The 17,795-nt window shown below is 42.5% G+C and overlaps 1 protein-coding gene across 1 annotated transcript in view; it reads left to right on the forward strand.

Annotated features, from left to right (window-relative positions):
• Nucleotides 1-17,795, forward strand: part of TFE3 (transcription factor binding to IGHM enhancer 3) — a 43,146-nt gene that overhangs the window by 17,239 nt on the left and 8,112 nt on the right. The window contains 4 exon segments of the mRNA XM_058171840.1: nucleotides 7,623-7,736; nucleotides 12,190-12,403; nucleotides 14,221-14,496; nucleotides 14,652-14,741. Of these exon segments, the coding sequence (XP_058027823.1) occupies nucleotides 7,623-7,736; nucleotides 12,190-12,403; nucleotides 14,221-14,496; nucleotides 14,652-14,741 (694 nt within the window).

The raw sequence follows: 17,795 nt of genomic DNA on the forward strand, positions 1-17,795 counted from the left end.
CAGTGGGCCATTTATTGCTTCTTTCAAACTGAACAGCTTCTCCATGCTTGAGATGAGCGATGGCAGGAACATGTTCCTTAGTTTTCTTCTGAAAATTTTCTCCACAGATCATCTCCAGCAACCATCTGATCTTGTGGTAGGTATTCCTAAGGGTGGTAGAAATGTTGCCGTGACCAGGAAAGTGACATTAATTTGAAGAGCGCATGTTTTATGTGACAAAAAACCCGGATTTCCAATCCTCCTGAAAGGTGCCAAGGATTGAAAAATTCCTGAGCACAATGGAAAGGAACTCCAAAGCTGGCTGACCACTAGTGAGCTAATGAGAGCAAGGGTTTACCTTTGAATAAATTGATTTATTACCGAATAAATTTAGTTGCAATGTATGAAAGTCTCTGCTACTCAGATGAAGTAGACTTTAGTTCACATAATCATTAGCCAGAATAAATATGTTAGTCTCTAAGGTGCCATTTCAGTCTTGACTGCACTCTAGCCTTGCTTGTCAGTGTACTGTCAATGTAGAACAGGGATTTCCATCTTCAAGAGTCATATATGGAATTAGGGGCTCAGTCACAAAATAACTCCCATGAATTGCTCAGTGAGTCACAAAATGTGCTTTTCAGAGAAAGGCACTGAGACAATGGAAACAAATAGGTTTGCAGTCCATGATCAAGACTGCCCTCCAAATGCCTTTCTCTTTCTTCTCTTGTCCTTGATATTCACTCCCCCAGTTCTACAATCCAATAATTTTCATGCTCTCACAATCTATTTCCCTGCTGTCTCTCCTTAATATCTGCCTCAGTCTGTTTATTTCTCTTCTTCTCATGTGAGGTCTTTCCAGGCCTGGTCTTCTCATGTCATCTTCCTATCCTGTTTGGTTGTTCCCAGCCTAAATCTGGTCTCACTGCTTCTTTCTCCAAGGTGATCCTGCCCCCACCCCCTCCTCCAGTCCACATTCTTCCCACTGACATTCAAGAATTTCTATTCTCTTGTGTCTTGCTTTTTTGTCTCTCTTCTTCACTCCCATTTCCAGTTATCCAAGGTTAAAAAAATGGATAAAGGGGTACTATATCATCGTTTCAGCAAATAATGTCGCTGGCACAGGAAAGTTTGCACACGTGTACAAACACTGTGCTGTGTTGCCTGACATAGAACACCAGGCAATATTTTGCCATGGAGACAAGACAGTTTGCATCGCACCCTTTATGACTTGAACAAATGGGCAGGTTTAAGTCCACACATACTGTTTTGTACATACTTGATCCCAAACTGTAGAAGTTTGTATAGAGCCGTGATGGCAAACCTATGGCACATGTGTCAGAGGTGGCACACAGCACCCTCTCTGATGGCATGTGGATGGCAGTTCAGCTCCGCTGCACATGCATGCGTGCCTCCAGGCGGCCAGCTGGTTTTCAGGTCTCTGCCATGCATGCATGGGGGGTGGGTCACATGCGGGGCCTGCGCACATGCACGGGCTGGGGCACATGTGGGGCCATCTGTGCATATGCAGGGGCAGGGCACATGCAAGGGTGCGCATAAGCGGGGCACATGCGGGGGCGCTCACACATTGCATTTTGGGGGTTCAAGTGCGTGCAAACGCATTTGAGCGTGCTTGTGCGCTTTGGGTACTTGGTCCGGAAAAGGTTAGCCATCATTGGCATAGAGCAAAACCAGCTTTTTGAATTATGCTCAGAAATTATTCCTGCTGTTTTAAAACTTGTTAATTCTTGCCTTTCACAAGGTGGTAAAATGTCACGTGGAGTCTTATCATTTCAATCAATGGTTTTATGATCTCGCCAGCAATTCCTGAGTGTTCAGTCCAATCTATGGCCCAAGAGTAATTGCCAGACTGAATCAAGGGATCATTGGCTCAAATGTTACCTTCGCCTCTTTGTGGTTGCCAGCTGTACCTTTGCTCCACCAGTACCAGATACTTCTCCTTAAGTAACTTTCAGGGGTGCTGCAAAGATTACAGTCTGTGACGGTTTTGGATGCATGTGTTTGAAAGGTTAACCCTGGCTTTTCGTAAGCGTGGAGAAGAACTATTTTTCTGAATGAAATCAGGCTTTTTAAATGATTTAGAGGAAGGCCAAGCCTAGCCTTTTAACTCAGAGATTTCATCCACTTGTTTGCCTGCTAGAACAGTGGTCCCCAGCCTTTGTGGCTTGGAAGCCCTGCAGGGTGGGGAGGGGATCTGGGCCGCATGAGTGACAGGCCGGTGTGCAACACAGCTCAACTTGCACAAGTGGCAGGCTGGCGCACAGACACATACAAACACAACTCAACTGCAAGCTGAGCTGCATGCGCTTGCATGCTGGCCCACCGCTTGCTTGCACGAGTTGAGCTAGGCTTTGTGTGCATGTTGGCCTGCCTCTCATGTGGCCCGGTTCCGAATAGGCCACGGCATGGTAGGGGCCACATCCCGGGGGTTGGGGACCCCTGTGCTAGAAGACTTCCATTTCTGCTTCTTATTTTATTTATTATTTATTTATTAATCAAATTTTTATACTGCCCTTCTCCTGAAGGACTCAGGGCGGTTTACAGCCAGATAAAACACCAAAGAAAATAAATACAGAATAAAAATACAATTTAAAAAACTAATTCAATTTGGCCCATATTAAAAATCATTAAAAGATTAAAACCCAATCAGTTAAAACCAATAAAAGCTATAACTCTATGCCAGACCTGCGCGGATGAACAAATATGTCTTCAGCTCGTGGCCGAAGGTCCGGAAGTTGGCGAAGTCCTGGGGGAAGTTCATTCCATAGGGTGGGAGCCCCCACAGAGAAGGCCCTACTTCTGGGGGCCGCCAGCGGACGGCACCCTAAGGAGTCCCTCTCTGTGGGAGTACACGGGTCGGTGAGAGGCAATCGGTGGCAGTAGGCGGTCCCGTAAGTAACCCGGCCCTAAGCCATGGAGCGCTTTAAAGATAGTAATCAACACCTTGAAGTGCACCCGGAAGATCACAGGTAGCCAGGGCAGTCTGCGCAGGAATGGTGTCACATGGGAGCCACGAGAGGCTCCCTCTATCACCCGCGCAGCTGCATTCTGCATTCTTCCCTGCACTCTGATACAGGCATTTTTGTGTGTGGTTGTGCAGAGCTCACTAGCAGATATCTTTTTCGCTTCCTCAAATTTGGCTCTTAGGAGAAAGGAGGTCTTTTATCATTCTAGTTGCACAATTTCTTCTCTCCAGATCAGGAATCTCCGTTTTCACTTCCATCATGTTTGGCTAGAAAGAGTTACCACAAATTCCGCCTAAGTTCTAAATTTTGCTTTAGTTTTGTGCTTTGTCAGGACAAGGAGGTCTCATGGCTCAGTTTTAAACTATTACTTGTCTTCTTGCCTGCCTCTGGGGCCAGTTTTCTGTCCCTGAGGAGGGCAACATTTGTGAGCTCTGTACAGTAGTAACTCTACATGAGATCCAAACATAATTTAATATAAGGGCAGTTAATGAAGGTCAGCCTTTCCCAACTGGGATACCAGAATTTCCAGCTTCAGAGGTTTTAGGAGATGAAATTGGTGAATTCAGGCAACCAAATGGTTTATAACTCACAATGATTTGCATAATCATCATGGTGGTGAAATCCCCTGGACTCAAGAACCACCTCATTTCTAAGATCAGAATCCTATTTAGTGGAATAAGGTGCCTCTGCAGACATTTCTGTAAATATTGTAAAAAAAAGAAATCCCATGGATTGTCCCCAGAACATGGTAACTGGAAATATATTAGTTTTGTATAAGAAGCTGCCCTGATCAGTTATTATCATGAGAAGTCAATTCAGTCTGGGTTTCTTTTAAAATATCTCAACAGGGTTTTTCGCTTTTGATGACAGTTTCTAATTTCTGGTTTTCTTTTTGCAGCTCTTCATCATCTTATATACTGTTGCCCATTTCCTTAGTTGTTTCTTTGAATTAAAAAGCTCTGTCTTCAGCAAATAGACAGGTTGTTACCACCCACCATACACCCACCTCACACTTACATTTGACTCTTTTCTCTTTCTTCATCAGTTCTTGATTAAATACTTTGGAATGGACTGCCCTGGGTGTGGCATGTTATACATTGCAGGTTTGAAGCGTTTTATGTGTAGAGAGTAAGGCAAACGATCTTGACAGAATAGTGCAGGGACTATTACCTAGGCAAAAGGCTTTTTTTAAAAAGTACGGAACGATGAGATAATATACAGCCACACTTCAGGAAGACGCCACCCTAATCCACTAAGTATAAGAAGGAGAGGGAGGTACAGCTCAATCAGACTTGCAAGATAATTATAGTCAATCTCAATAAAAATAGTTTTAGCCTTCTTGTAGAGTGAATTTCCTGGCCTGCTCTACCCAGTGGGGCTGACACTAGAAGTCATAAGTTCCAGAGATAGTTATATCCATCCCTTCAGAGACACAGCACAGCTTATCAAAACATAAACAGTATTTTGTAGGTGGCTCAAGTGGCTAAGACACTGAGCTTATCAATCAAAAAGGCCGGCAGTTCGGGGGTTTGAATCCCTAGTACAGATCTCCTGCGTGAGCAGGGGATTGGACTAGATGACCTCCAAGGTCCCTTCCAACTCTGTTACTGTTATAAATAAAATATGTATGGATTTTTTTTTAAAAAAACCTCTTAATAACTTGCTTGCTAAGATTAATGCGTGCTAATAACAATAATTAACTCAGAGGCGGTGTGCTATAATAGCGAAGGTGTTAGGCTCGCAGGGGGAAAATGCAGATTTTGTTTTTTCTTCAGCCAGGAAACTTCACTGGTTGTTTTTGGGCCAACTGCCCCCCTCAGCACAACTTACTTCACTAGGTTGTTGTTACAGAGAAAAGCAGAAAGAAAGAATGATGTGTGCCCCTGAATGAAAGGCAAAATATGAGGTTAATAAAAGTATGAAAGAAAGAATGGTTGAGGTGGCTGAATCAACACGCTTTCCAATCATCTGGTATTTTTCAAATATCAACAGGTTCTTTAATTGAACAGCTGAAATCAAAGAATTTGGATGATGGGGTTTTCTCAGGATCAGCTCTGTGGCTAGGCAGGAATGAAGCAGACGCTTCATGCAGCTAGCTTGGATGTCAGGGCTGATGGATCCTCTTGATGGCCCTGTCTTTGCTGTCCCCAGATGCAAAGAAAAATGTGGACCCATTGCTAATCTTAAAGTAAACTTTAGTCGCTAATCCAGTTTTTATCATGGGATTTGAACGTCTCAAGTAGCAAAACATGTAAGGCCATCCCTGGAAACTTACAAAACAGGTAACAGAATCTAAGCTAATCATGAAAAAATATATATCCTGAATTCGTAACAATATGTCTTTGGGACTGAAGGAGTATGAAACAATGTGGAAGCTTCTGCAGGAAGGGCCAAGGAAAGGAGAAATGTACTTTGTATTTCTTCACCAGGTTCCAGTCCTAGGCTGAGTGTTTAAATCATCTGGAAGATGTTAATTGGATCATGTAATCAGATACAGAACTGTGTTAACATTGCACTAAAGCCTTGCCAAATCATGCAGAGGAAAAGAAACATTGAAACAATGGTCAGCCCCCCCTATTCTTGGAAATAAAACATCCTGCGATTAAAAGACAAAATTGTTTCCATCTTGATGAAAGATTTAAGTCCCAAAGTATGAAGCTAAGCCTTAGTAAGCTACGTATGTGAAGGGCTTACTGGTTGTCACAATTTAAAAATCATGCTTGGGAAGTAAGAATATTTTCTCTGACCACATTTGGGTAAATCATACCCTTCCTGAAATATATATTGATGATCTTAGGGCTGAGATAAATGTGTACATTTCAGATCTGAACGTTTGATGAGTGAGGGATCATGCTTGGTTTATACCAAGTTTGAATCACGTTCCACTTGCATTTCTGCTACCTCCTTTTCAATGTGGGAAATTTCCCTACCTTTTCCCCTGTACTTGTATATAGCCCAAGACTGTGAGTTGCAGGTACAACTTCTTATTTATTCAAAGTTTGGGGATACCATGTTTTCCCGAAAATAAGCCCTCCCCTGAAAATAAGCCCTCTCCGAAAAATATTTAAATGCATGCAAAGCCGGTCCCCGCCATTTCCTCTGGTTAGGGTTAGGGAGACAGAGCTGGAAATCAGTTAAGATGGTAGGAGGAGCCCCATCTCGCTCCACATGCCCCCAAATAATAAGACCTCCCTGAAAATAAGGCCAAGTGCTTATTTCAGGGTTCAAAAAAATGTAAGACAGGGTCTTATTTTCGGGGAAATACGGTAGTTGCCAAGTAAAAATGGTGCCAAGAAAATTGAAAATTGCAAGGGTTGTTAAGGATTGCTTACTAACTATTACTATTGAAAGTCTGGTTTTTCTGCTAAAGAAAAACGAAAGTGGGCAGCTGCATTAACTGTTAAAAATCACCAATACCCCTCAAATAAATAACAAGCAACAAACCAACAGCAAATAACAAGAGCAAAAAAAATAACAAACTCAAATTTGTGATGTATCGGATTATGATTGCTAACCAGTTATCCTAGTTCATGAAAATACTAAAAACAGACAGGAAGCACTTCTATTTCTTGAAAATGAAAGTTCTCTATCACATCACCAGGAAAATGATATCCAAACAAACAAATGGATCAGTAATTAATCCATTCAAAAAAAGCAGAGTTTTCACATGCATTTAACAGCTTTGTGTTGTCTCTGTCTAAGGATATTCCTCGGCAGGAGCCCTACTGGAAGATGTTGAACCTCAAATGCTACAGGAAGGAACAGTTCAGTTCTGACATTGATTATAGCATGTGTGGGGAAAGGATATAGGGCAAGTGTAACTTAAAATTGTAGACCCCGAAGCCAAGAATAGTTTTCAAAATAAGAATTTGAAACTAGAAGCAAACATATAAATATAGACTCAACAAGATTGGAATAATACTGGGTGATCTGTCCCAGGTAACAGGGCAGCAGTTACCATATTTTTCGGAGTATAAGATGGAAGGTTCCTCAAAAAAGAGGGTGAAATTCTGGGTGCGTCTTATACTCTGAATATAGCCCCGCCCAGCTTCTCAAATGGAGGTTTCAGAGGCTGAAAAAAGGATCAGAAACGAAGCTTCAGAAAAGAAGTCCCAAATAGAGCTTCAGAGGTTTTTTTTCTGAAGCTCTTTTGGAGGCTTTCAGAGGCAGAATTTTTTTTTCTGAAACAGAGTTTCAGAAGTTTCAGAGGCAGGAAAAACAAACAAACCACAAGGCACAGAGCTCACAACCAACTTTACCTGTTGCTAAAATTCACCTTTGGGAACAGCTGATTGGGGGCTATTCCCAAAAGCTGATCCACCCGCCAATCAGCTTTTTTCTTATTTTCCTTCCCAACAACTAAGGTGCGTCTTATACTCGGAAAAATACGGTAACTTCTGAAGACCAAAGAATATTTTTAAGGATAGGCCCATATGGTGTGTGTTACAGTAGTCCAGTTATACAACTATTATAGAATGGGTGGCCTTGGCAGGTCTGTTTTATCTAAGAAAGGATGTCATGGGGTTATTAAGCAAACATCAATGTCTCCTGCTACATAGAGAATGGTTTAGAGGAGCCAAGTCTGTTTATTGGCTGAGATAAATCTTAATTGTTCAAAGAGAAATAAGCATCATAATCCTTGTATGTATTTTCAAACAGCCTCAGCTCTGTGCCTCCAGAGTCTGGGATCGTGGCCGACATTGATTTGGAGAACATCCTGTCTCTGACCAGCGACAACTTCTACGAACTCAAGAGCCAACCCATTGGTGTCAGGTAGGAAGACTGAAGCACAGCTGTCACTGGGCTCTGTGAAGCTGTCATCCTTCTGCTTCTCAGTTACTAGGGAGGTGGGATAAGATAAAGGGAAAGAGAATTTCTGATTAGATCAAATGATATTATTGAGAGTATTTTCCTTGTGATTTTTTTTTAAGTGCAGTTCATTCATTCACTCTGGCACATTTTATCCTGTTGCTTGCAGGTAGATTACATAATCCTTCAATTATAGACATTCAAAATAACATATTTAATTGTGAGTGCTTCATTTATTTATCATTGGCCTTCTCAGGTTTTACAGTATTTTCTGCTAAACCACAGAGAACCTCTGAGATAGTTTAAATTATGACTTACAAAGATGAGATTTTAGATTGTAAGAAAACCTGTAAGAAAAAGAAAGGAAGGTAAGGAAATCCAAGCTGAGGCTAAGATAAATAATGCATCTTGTTTCTTTTGTTAATCTTCTGCATAGACTAAAATGGCTGTCACATAATTTTTTTTCTAATGCTTGCACACATTTAGGTACATAAAATTCAAGTAATACCAGATGCTTCCATTGACATAGTAGACTTTTGCCTAGCATTTAATATACAGCTTTTTTTTCTATATTAAAAATAAATCCTTATTCCCTCGTACTTTAAAATGGGACTGGTCAAACATTCTTAAATTGAGTTGGACTTAGTTTCCCAAATGATCTCTTCTAATTATGTGAGTTTCTTCCCTTGTAGCATATTAAACATTGAATTTCCCCAAATTTCTAGGAAGTAGCCATGGCAATTTAGAACCTAGATGTTTCTCTGTTCTTTATCTGAAGCTCTGATCTCAGTTGAATCATCTTTATTTAAATATACATGAATATTTTTACACTACAGCATATTGCCATTGTGAAACAGTTTACAACAGTAGTAATTGTTGTAAGATTGTGGTGTAAGAATTATGTTGAAGGTTGGATGATTGAGCTTTGGCCAAAGAAATTGGTGGTGTGGTGATTGTTCCTTGATCCGTATTAACTTCTGGATTTAGTAAAATTGTCAATCTTTTAATGCAGGGGTCCCCAACCCTTGGTCCATGCACTGCCATGCTGTGCGGTCCACGGCATGCCAGGAACTGGACCGTGCAAACAAGCAAAGCCTCATCCGTGGTATGCAGCCAGCATGCAAAACCACGCCCCCTCCGGTCTACCAAAAACCTTTTCTCCATGGAACCAGTCCCTGGTGCCTAAAAGGTTGGGAGCCACTGTTTTAATGCAATTCAAATAGTAAGAAGGAAAACAGTCAAGTCAAGGGAAAATCCATATTTCATGAACTTGTTGCTGATGTATCAAGCTATCTAGCTTGGCAAACTACGCAATGTGCTATTGGATTCTCTAATGCAAAGCAAAGTTACCCTTCAAGTTTGTACTTACTGCCAAATTGCCTTTAGGTTGTGTATCATGTTACACTTTATCCCAGCTTCCCAGTACATTTCTTTATACCAAATACTATGTCAATAGTTGTAACTGTGAGAGGGATCATGGAGTCCTAGTGGGACGATCACCTAAATATGAACCAGCAGTGTGCTGCAGCTGCCAAAAAAGCCAACATAGTTATAGGCTGCATCAACAGAGGGATAGAATCAAGATCACATAAAGTGTTAGTATCACTTTACAATACCTTGGTAAGGCCACACTTGGAATTCTGCATCCAGTTTCGGTCACCACGATGTAAAAAAGATATTGAGACTCTAAAAAGAAGGCAGAGAAGGGCAACCAAGATAAATAGGGGACTGGAGGCTAAAACATATAAAGAACGGTTGCAGGAACTGGGTATGTCTAGTTTAATGAAAAGAAGGACTAGGGGAGACATGATAGCAGTGTTCCAATATCTCAGGGGCTGCCACAAAGAAGAGGAAGTCAAACTATTCTACAAAGCACCTGAGGGCAGGACAAGAAGCAATGGGTGGAAACTAATCAAGGACAGAAGCAACTTAGAACTAAGAAGAAATTCCTTGACAGTTAGAACAATTAATCAGTGGAACAGCTTGCCTCCAGAAGTTGTGAATGCTCCAACACTGGAAGTTTTAAAGAAGAGATTGGACAAGATTTGTCTGAAATAGTGTAGGATTTCCTGCCTGAGCAGGGGGTTGAACTAGAAGACCTCCAAGGTTCATTCCAATTCTGTAATTCTCTTCTCTTCTCTTCTGTTCTACGTGCAGTATTTATATGAAAAGTTCCTTCAAATTCCTGCCCAGGAATTTTTGGAGTTTTTTTTTTCTTTCTCTTATTGACAGAGTTCTGCTTTCAGGAAAGATAGGACACTATGAGGAGTAGAGTAAAGAAAGGACTTTGACCTGAGGAAATTATAGTTGTAAACGGGAGTGAGATGAGATCCCAGAGGGGGAATATGAGTCAATAAAGTCATCTGTTTTATTTTAAGCAAAGGGGGATTTAGAGTACCTCTTCCCTTAACAAATGTGGAATTGTAACATCCTGCAAAACGCAATGTGTGCGCAATGCACGTACACTTTAAAAGAGAGTCAGAAAAGGTGAAGGAGAGCAAATTAGAGACATTTTAAGAAATGTGTTGGTTTGAGTAAAGATATCCCTTTAAACAGGAATTTGACCCCTAAGCCACTCTAGTTGTTGATCAACTTTAACAGGAACTACTGTATCCCCGGGATGACTATGGCGGATCTGAAGGAGGTAGTGCAAGACAGGGTATGGAGAGTGCTGATCCATGGGGTGGCCAAGGGTCAGATACAACTGAATGGTTGACTACAATGATGAAAGTATCTAAACCCTCAAGCTTCTCTTCCCCATTCAAGAAGTTTGAGAGGGTTGTTTTCCCTTCACTCCCCACCCTTTTTTTAAAAAAAAATCCAGATTTTACATTCACATCTCAGTCGCCTTTTTCCTAGTTAGGAGTTTATGACCAGCAATATTGTTATCAATCTCTGAGCAATCAAGAGTCTTAGTAATCAAAGTGGCCAACTTTGCAACAATATAAATTATAAAATAGATAATAAGAGTGTGTTGCTTTTAAATGCCCTCTTTTTTTCCCAATTTAGAATCTATATTCTAATGTACATGTCCCCCATTTTTCATTTGAAGTTTGATGGGATTGAACAGAGTGGAAAACACCTCCGTTTTCAAGCAACTATGACTCCAGCTCTGTTTTAATACCTTCGATTTTAAATTTCTTTGAAGCACGTGTGTCTCTCTACTGTTTTCTGGCAATTCTAGAAGTAGCCAGAATAGAGTAATGGTTAGAGCAGAGGTCTTCAAACTTGGCAGCTTTAAGACTTGAGGACTTCAACTCCCAGAGTTCTCCAGCCAGCTATGCTGACTTGAGAATTCTGGGAGTTGAAGTCCACAAGTCTTAAAGCTGCCAAGTTTGGGGACCTCTGGGTTAGAGAATGGTAGATTAGGGTTATAGTGTTGAACATTCAAATGTCTACTCAGCCATTAATGATAAAATCTGATAGTGTCTTTCCATCTATGTTAATCTGCTCAGCGAGGATAAACGTGTGCGCGCGCGTGTGTGTGTGTTCTGTGTTGCCTTGGGGGAAAAAAACAAGTTAAATTTAAAAAAAAGTAAGACAGTAATATAAAATTGCCTTGTCTCTCACTGCAGTTTCTTCCAAATGAAGTTCTTAGCTGCCACCTTATCTTCCTTCAGAACAATTTAGTAGTAGATATCAATGGAAGGAGGCCGGGTTCTCTTTCACTTGGCCATGATTGCATCTAATTGTGAAATAAAGCTTCCTAGGGAAAGCCTTTTTTGGTCCTGATTAAAGCTGTACTATCAAGTTGGTATCAACTCTTAGCGACCACAGAGTCACAGACAGAATCTCTCCCTAGCCTAGTCTTTCAAGTCTTTGAAAAGTGCACCCCACAATAACTGAATAAATGGTCATCCCCTTTTTCTCTTTCCTTCCATGTTTCTCAGCGTCAGAGCCTGGACCAAGAGCTAGGTCTTCACATAGTATGCAAAATAAGAGAATTTGAGCCTGGTTGTTTGTGCCTCGAGAGAAAACTCTAGGTTGAAAACTCTATTGGGCAATCCATTGGTTTTGTTGACCAAAATATTCTCAGGAGCTGGGACCTTAAGGGCTGTTGTCGGCCTGCAACCTGACAACCTATCTCAATAATTGCCTTTACTGGACATCAGGAAATAATATACTGTACCGCCTATGTATACTATTTTAGTGCATCATTGCTCCATTAGTGGAAAGAAAGCTTTATCTAACAAAAGTCTATTCTAATTACGCTCAATATAATAGCCTGCTTTATTTATTTATTGCATTTCTGTTGTGCTACATTCTGACAAGTCTTGGCAGCTTACTTAATGTAGGGTACTGAAAAAAATATGTATTCAGGAGCTGGTATTCTCTTAGCAGTGAGGCTTCTTTGGAGAATTTACTGGCCAGAGCAGTAAAATGATTTGAATGGTCTCTCTCTCTCTCCTCCTTCCAGTCCTCCAAGGGCCCCAGCTCAAAGTCCTAACATGTCGTCCCGGGTTCTACTCCGGCAGCAGCTTATGCGGGCACAGACGCAAGAACAGGAACGTCGGGAGCAGCGGCAGGCAGCCCAGTTCACTCCTGCACCCGCTGCATCAGCCACACCGGCTATTTCTGTGAGCCCACTAGCTCGCCCTGCACCTGCCCAGGTGCCTGTGGAGGTATTGAAGGTAAGGGAAAAGAGGAAGCAACTCTGCATTGGAGGGAAATCAGGTTTCATCCTAGCCAAAGGAGCTAGTTGGAAGAACAGGTTGGTGCCGTGTCTTTGAGATTGAAAGGCCATCTGAAAGGGATTCTCCTTCACTTGAAATATTTTCATATTTACAGAGGTATCCTGTAAATAAACTGGAACTGCTTTTGGAGCTCTAAGGTAGCTTCTCTGCCCTTCGTCTTATTTTAGATCATAACTGCTTGGCTTAAGTCTGTGATGGCGAACCTATGGCACGGGTGCCCAAAGTGGCACACGAAGCCATGTCGCCCGGCACGCGCGGCCTTGCCTGTTTGTCTTCCAGGTTTCTGGCATGCATGCACGCACAACAATCAGCTGTCCTTCGCATGCACAGCAGTGCCGAAAACCAGTGTGCAGATGCAATCCAGCCAGCTGATTGTCGGGTGCAGCTGCGCGCCAGAACCTGGAAGTTTGGGTTTTCCGGAGTGTGGCCCTGACAAGCGTGCTTGCACATGCCACACGACCTTTTTGGCCCTCGATGCCGAAAAGGTTCACCATCACTGGCCTAAGTGCTCTTTCACCCAGTTCCATTTCCTTGCATCCATATCACTGTAGTCACAGGACAGAATGACACAGCCTCCTTCTCCATGCAAAAGTCTGAGAACTGCATTCTTTGATCTGGTATACAGTATATCTTATGACGCTGGACATCCATAGTTCAACATTTTTGGCCACTCTGAACAGGAACTCTGGGAATTGGAAGTCCAAACATCTGGAACAGTGGTGGGTTTCAAATTTTTTTGCTACCGGTTCTGTGGGCGTGGCTTGGTAGGCGTGACAGGGGAAGGATAATGTAAAATCTCCATTCCTTCCCCAATCCAGGGGAAGGTTACTGCAAAATCCCCATTTCCTCCCGATCAGGTGGGGCCTGGGAGGCAGAGAATAGATGGGGGCGGGGCCAGTCAGAATTTTTACTACCGGTTCTCCATAACTGGTCCGTAAATTTTTGCTACCGGTTCTCCAGAACTGGTCAGAACCTGCTGAAACCCACCTCTGATCTGGAAGGCCCTCGAGTTGGAGGAGACTGTATTATTTATTCCTTGTGTCATGTTGCAATTGGCTCCTGAGGTACTTAGAGTCCTGTTGTGTTCTGCAGCAGGTGGATGGAAGGCCACAACTCCTGGAATTCTCAGCCTTGCTCGTCTTGGCTAGGGAATGCTAGGAGTTGAAGTACACACTTCTGGAAGGTGACCATGTGGGGGGATCTGTGTACTAGTTATTCCTTGGGACAGCTGTGATTGGCTACTGAGAATCTAGTTCTCCTATTGGATAAAAGGAAAGGGACATCAATTTATGTCAGTGTTCTTTATGTCACCTATTTGTAAATCTAATTCAAACCAACACAAAAGACATTGGAAAAGAGATTTAAGTTCAAGCTGGCTGGATGTCCATTTTCCCTGCTTTCATATCTCCTGATGGCAAGGCTACGCTGCAGGTGCAGTGGCATCTCTCCATCTGAAGTGCAAATTTGAAGTGTAAATTTGAATTCATTGGGAACAGCATAGAGGATTAGTTGTAACAGCAGTCTTTGCCTGACAGGCATAATCTGGGCTCCTTCTGTTAATTTGTGTGCATAGCTGAGGGTGAAGTTCATATTCAATTTGCCAGCATTTAGGGACTTTCAGCTTGTTAAGTTTGGTGCGTTGCCTTCAAGGATTTCTGTATACTCGGAAAGCTGTCTTGCGAATAGTTGAATGGCACTGCCCAAGTGATGATTGACTCATAATTCCCCCCCCTCTTTTTTTCACTTGAACTCAGGTTCAAACCCACCTGGAGAACCCCACAAAGTACCACATCCAGCAGGCTCAGAGACAGCAAGTCAAACAGTATCTTTCTACAGCTATGGGGGGCAAGATGTCAACACAGGCATTATCCGGAACTAGCCCTGGTGCGCCCACCTGCTCCCCACAGGCTGTTTCGGGTCCGGAGGCCCCACCCAATTTGGCTCACCAGCAGGGAGTGGCAGGAAGTACTGGCAGTGCCCCCAATAGCCCAATGGCAATGCTCAACATTGGTTCCAACTCTGAGAAAGAAGTGAGTAGAAATTCCCCTCTTCCTTTCGTCTCTCCTATTCACACAGCCTTTTTTTGCCGTTTCCCTCCATTCTTGCTTGTTGAATATTTCCAGTAGCCCCCCCTCCCGCCCCAATGTCAGATACATCTAATCCCGCCCACTCTCCTGTCTGTCAGATTGATGATGTCATCGACGAGATTATCAGCCTGGAATCCAGCTACAATGACGAAATCCTGAACTATGGTGGCCTGCAGATGCCCAGTACTGTGAGTAGTTTTTGGTTTAAAAAAAAAAAAAAAGACATATGGAAGCTTATTTATTTATTTATTTATTTATTTATTTATTCATATTTTTATACCGCCCAATCTCCCTAGGGACTCAGGGCGGTTTACAGGCAGATAAAAATACATATAAATACAAAATAAAACAACAATTAAAAAACTTATTCCAAATAGCCAAATAATTAAAAATAACTGTACATATTAAAACCCCTTAAAACCAATTTAAATTTAAAATTTAAAATCTAAAAATCTAGTCCAGTCCCGTGCAGATAAATAGATGAGTTTTAAGCTCGCGGCGAAAGGTTCGGAGGTCCGGAAGTTGACGAAGTCCTGGGGGAAGCTCGTTCCAAAGGGTGGGAGCCCCCACAGAGAAGGCCCTTCCCCTGGGTGTCGCCAGACGGCACTGCCTAGCCGACGGCACCCTGAGGAGTCCCTCTCTGTGAGAGCGCACGGGTCGGTGAGAGGTATTCGGTAGCAGCAGACGGTCCCGTAAATAGCCCGGCCCTATGCCATGGAGGAAAAGCAGTGGTGGTGGGAAACCTAGATTTGGAAATTAGGATGGAACAGGTAATTTTCATTTCATGTCCCTTGGTTTAAATTAAAAAAAAACACCTTGTGACATCATAAAGACTGACCAATGTATGGTTTACATTTTTATAGGCCATAGGTTGACTTCAGCAAATGGAAGTTGATAGCATGAAAAGTACAGGTAGTCCTCAATTTACCACCACAATGGAGCCCCAAATGTCTGCTCCTAAGTGAGAAATTTGATATGAGTTTTGTCCCATTTTACGACTTTTCTCGCCACATTTGTTAAGTGAATCACTACCATTGTTAGATTAGTAACATGGTTGTTAAGTGAACCTGGCTTCCCCATTGACTTTGCTTGTCGGAAGGTTGCAAAAAGATGATCACATGACCCCGGGACACTGCAACTGTCATAAATCTGAGTGAGTTGTCAATCATGCAATTGTAAATCACATGACCTTGGGGTTGTTGCAACTGTCATAAGTGTGGGAAATGGTTATGTCACTTTTTTCACTGCCGTTGTAACTTTGAATGGTCACTAAGTGAAATGCTGTAAGTCGAGGACTACCTAAGGGAGTGGCAACATCTTATACCTCCTCCCACGTTTTTTTTCCTACTTAAAATACATGATTTGTGCCCTAAATTTATGGAAACTGCTGCATTATAATAAAGAATGTTGCTGCCCAATAGTGGCCTGGGTACCCTGGGTAACTAGAGCTGGGGAGGGGAAAAGCTGCTGCAAAAACCAGAAGGGGGAAGGTTATTTGGCCCATAGGCCTTTACTGTGCCATAAGATTTTCTATTGGTTTTGATCCACCAGACTAGTACTGTGTTTCCCTGAAAATAAGACCCTGTCTTATATTTTTTTGAACCCTGAAATAAGTTCTTGGCCTTATTGCCATGCGCTCAAAAGCCCGAGGGGGCTTATTATCAGAGGATGTCTGATTTTGGGGGAAACAGAGTAGGATGACTGCTCTGCCACTCTTAAAATAGATTAATTGCTTGGTATAAAATGTGTTTGAGAGATGGAGACAAGCAAGTAAAGTACTATAAAAACAACCCTTTTGAAAATATCCGTCGTTTTCCTCCTCACGAACCCAGTAGAATCAAACAACAACAACAAAAGATAAATAAAAATAAAAAACAATGTTTTTATTTTAACCCTAGTGCTTGAAAAAGTACATCTCCAACCACTCCAAGTGGTTGGTTTCTTAGGCATTCTTAGTAAATAAAGGTAAAGGTTCCCCTTATTTATTATTTATTTATTTATTTATTAAATTTTTATACCGCCCTTCTCCCGAAGGACTCAGGGCGGTTTACAGCCATAATAAAAAACAACAGCAATATACACATAAAACCATAATTAAAAAACTTATTATACAAATGGCCGAATTAAAACATTTAAAATAAAACCCCGAATTATAGAATGTTAAAACATTAAAACTAATTAAAATCCTATTAAAATCCTATGCCAGTCCTGCGCGAACAAACAAATAGGTCTTCAGCTCTCGGCGGAAAGTCCGAAGGTCCGGCAGTTGCCGAAGTCCAGGGGGAAGTTCGTTCCAAAGGGTGGGAGCCCCCACAGAGAAGGCCCTCCCCCTGGGGGCCACCAGCCGACATTGCTTGGCGGACGGCACCCTAAGGAGTCCCTCTCTGTGCGAGTGTACAGGTCGGTGGGAGGTATTTGGTAACAGCAGGCGGTCCCGTAAGTACCCTGGCCCTAAGCCATGGAGCGCTTTAAAGGTAGTCACCAACACCTTGAAGTGCACCCGAAAGACCACAGGTAGCCAGTGCAGACTGCGCAGGAGAAGTGTTACATGGGAGCAACGTGTGGCTCCCACTATCACCCGCGCAGCTGCATTCTGAACCAACTGGAGCCTCCGGGTACTCTTCAAGGGGAGCCCCATGTAGAGAGCATTACAGTAGTCCAAGCGAGAGGTAACCAGAGCGTTACCAGATGGAGACAAGCAAGTAAAGTACTATAAAACAACTCCTTTGAAATGATCTTGAAGACAACCGTCCATCCAGGACCCAGTAGAATCAAACAACAACAACAACAAAGATAAATAAAATAAAAACAATGTTTTATTTTAACCCTAGTGCTTGAAAAGTACATCTCCAACCACTCCAAGTGGTTGGTTTCTGAGCCTGTTTCTCCCCATCCAGACCCGTTCAACTTCCAAACCACCGGGACAGATATATATGTCTTGCACATATATGCTAGCCATTCCCGACTCTAAGGGGCGGTGCTCATCTCCGTTTCAAAGCCGAAGAGCCAGCGCTGTCCGAAGACGTCTCCAGCATGACTAAATGCCAAAGGCGCACGGAATGCTGTTACCTTCCCACCAAAGATGGTCCCTATTTTTCTACTTGCATTTTTTATATGCTTTTGAACTGCTAGGTTGGCAGAAGCTGGGACAAGTAACAGGTGCTCACCCCGTTAGGCGGCACTAGGGATTCGAACTGCTGTACTGCTGACCTTTTGATTGACAAGCTCAGCTTCTTAACCAC

The sequence above is a fragment of the Ahaetulla prasina genome, chromosome 2 (assembly GCF_028640845.1).
Source record: "Ahaetulla prasina isolate Xishuangbanna chromosome 2, ASM2864084v1, whole genome shotgun sequence".
Lineage (NCBI taxonomy): Eukaryota > Metazoa > Chordata > Lepidosauria > Squamata > Colubridae > Ahaetulla > Ahaetulla prasina.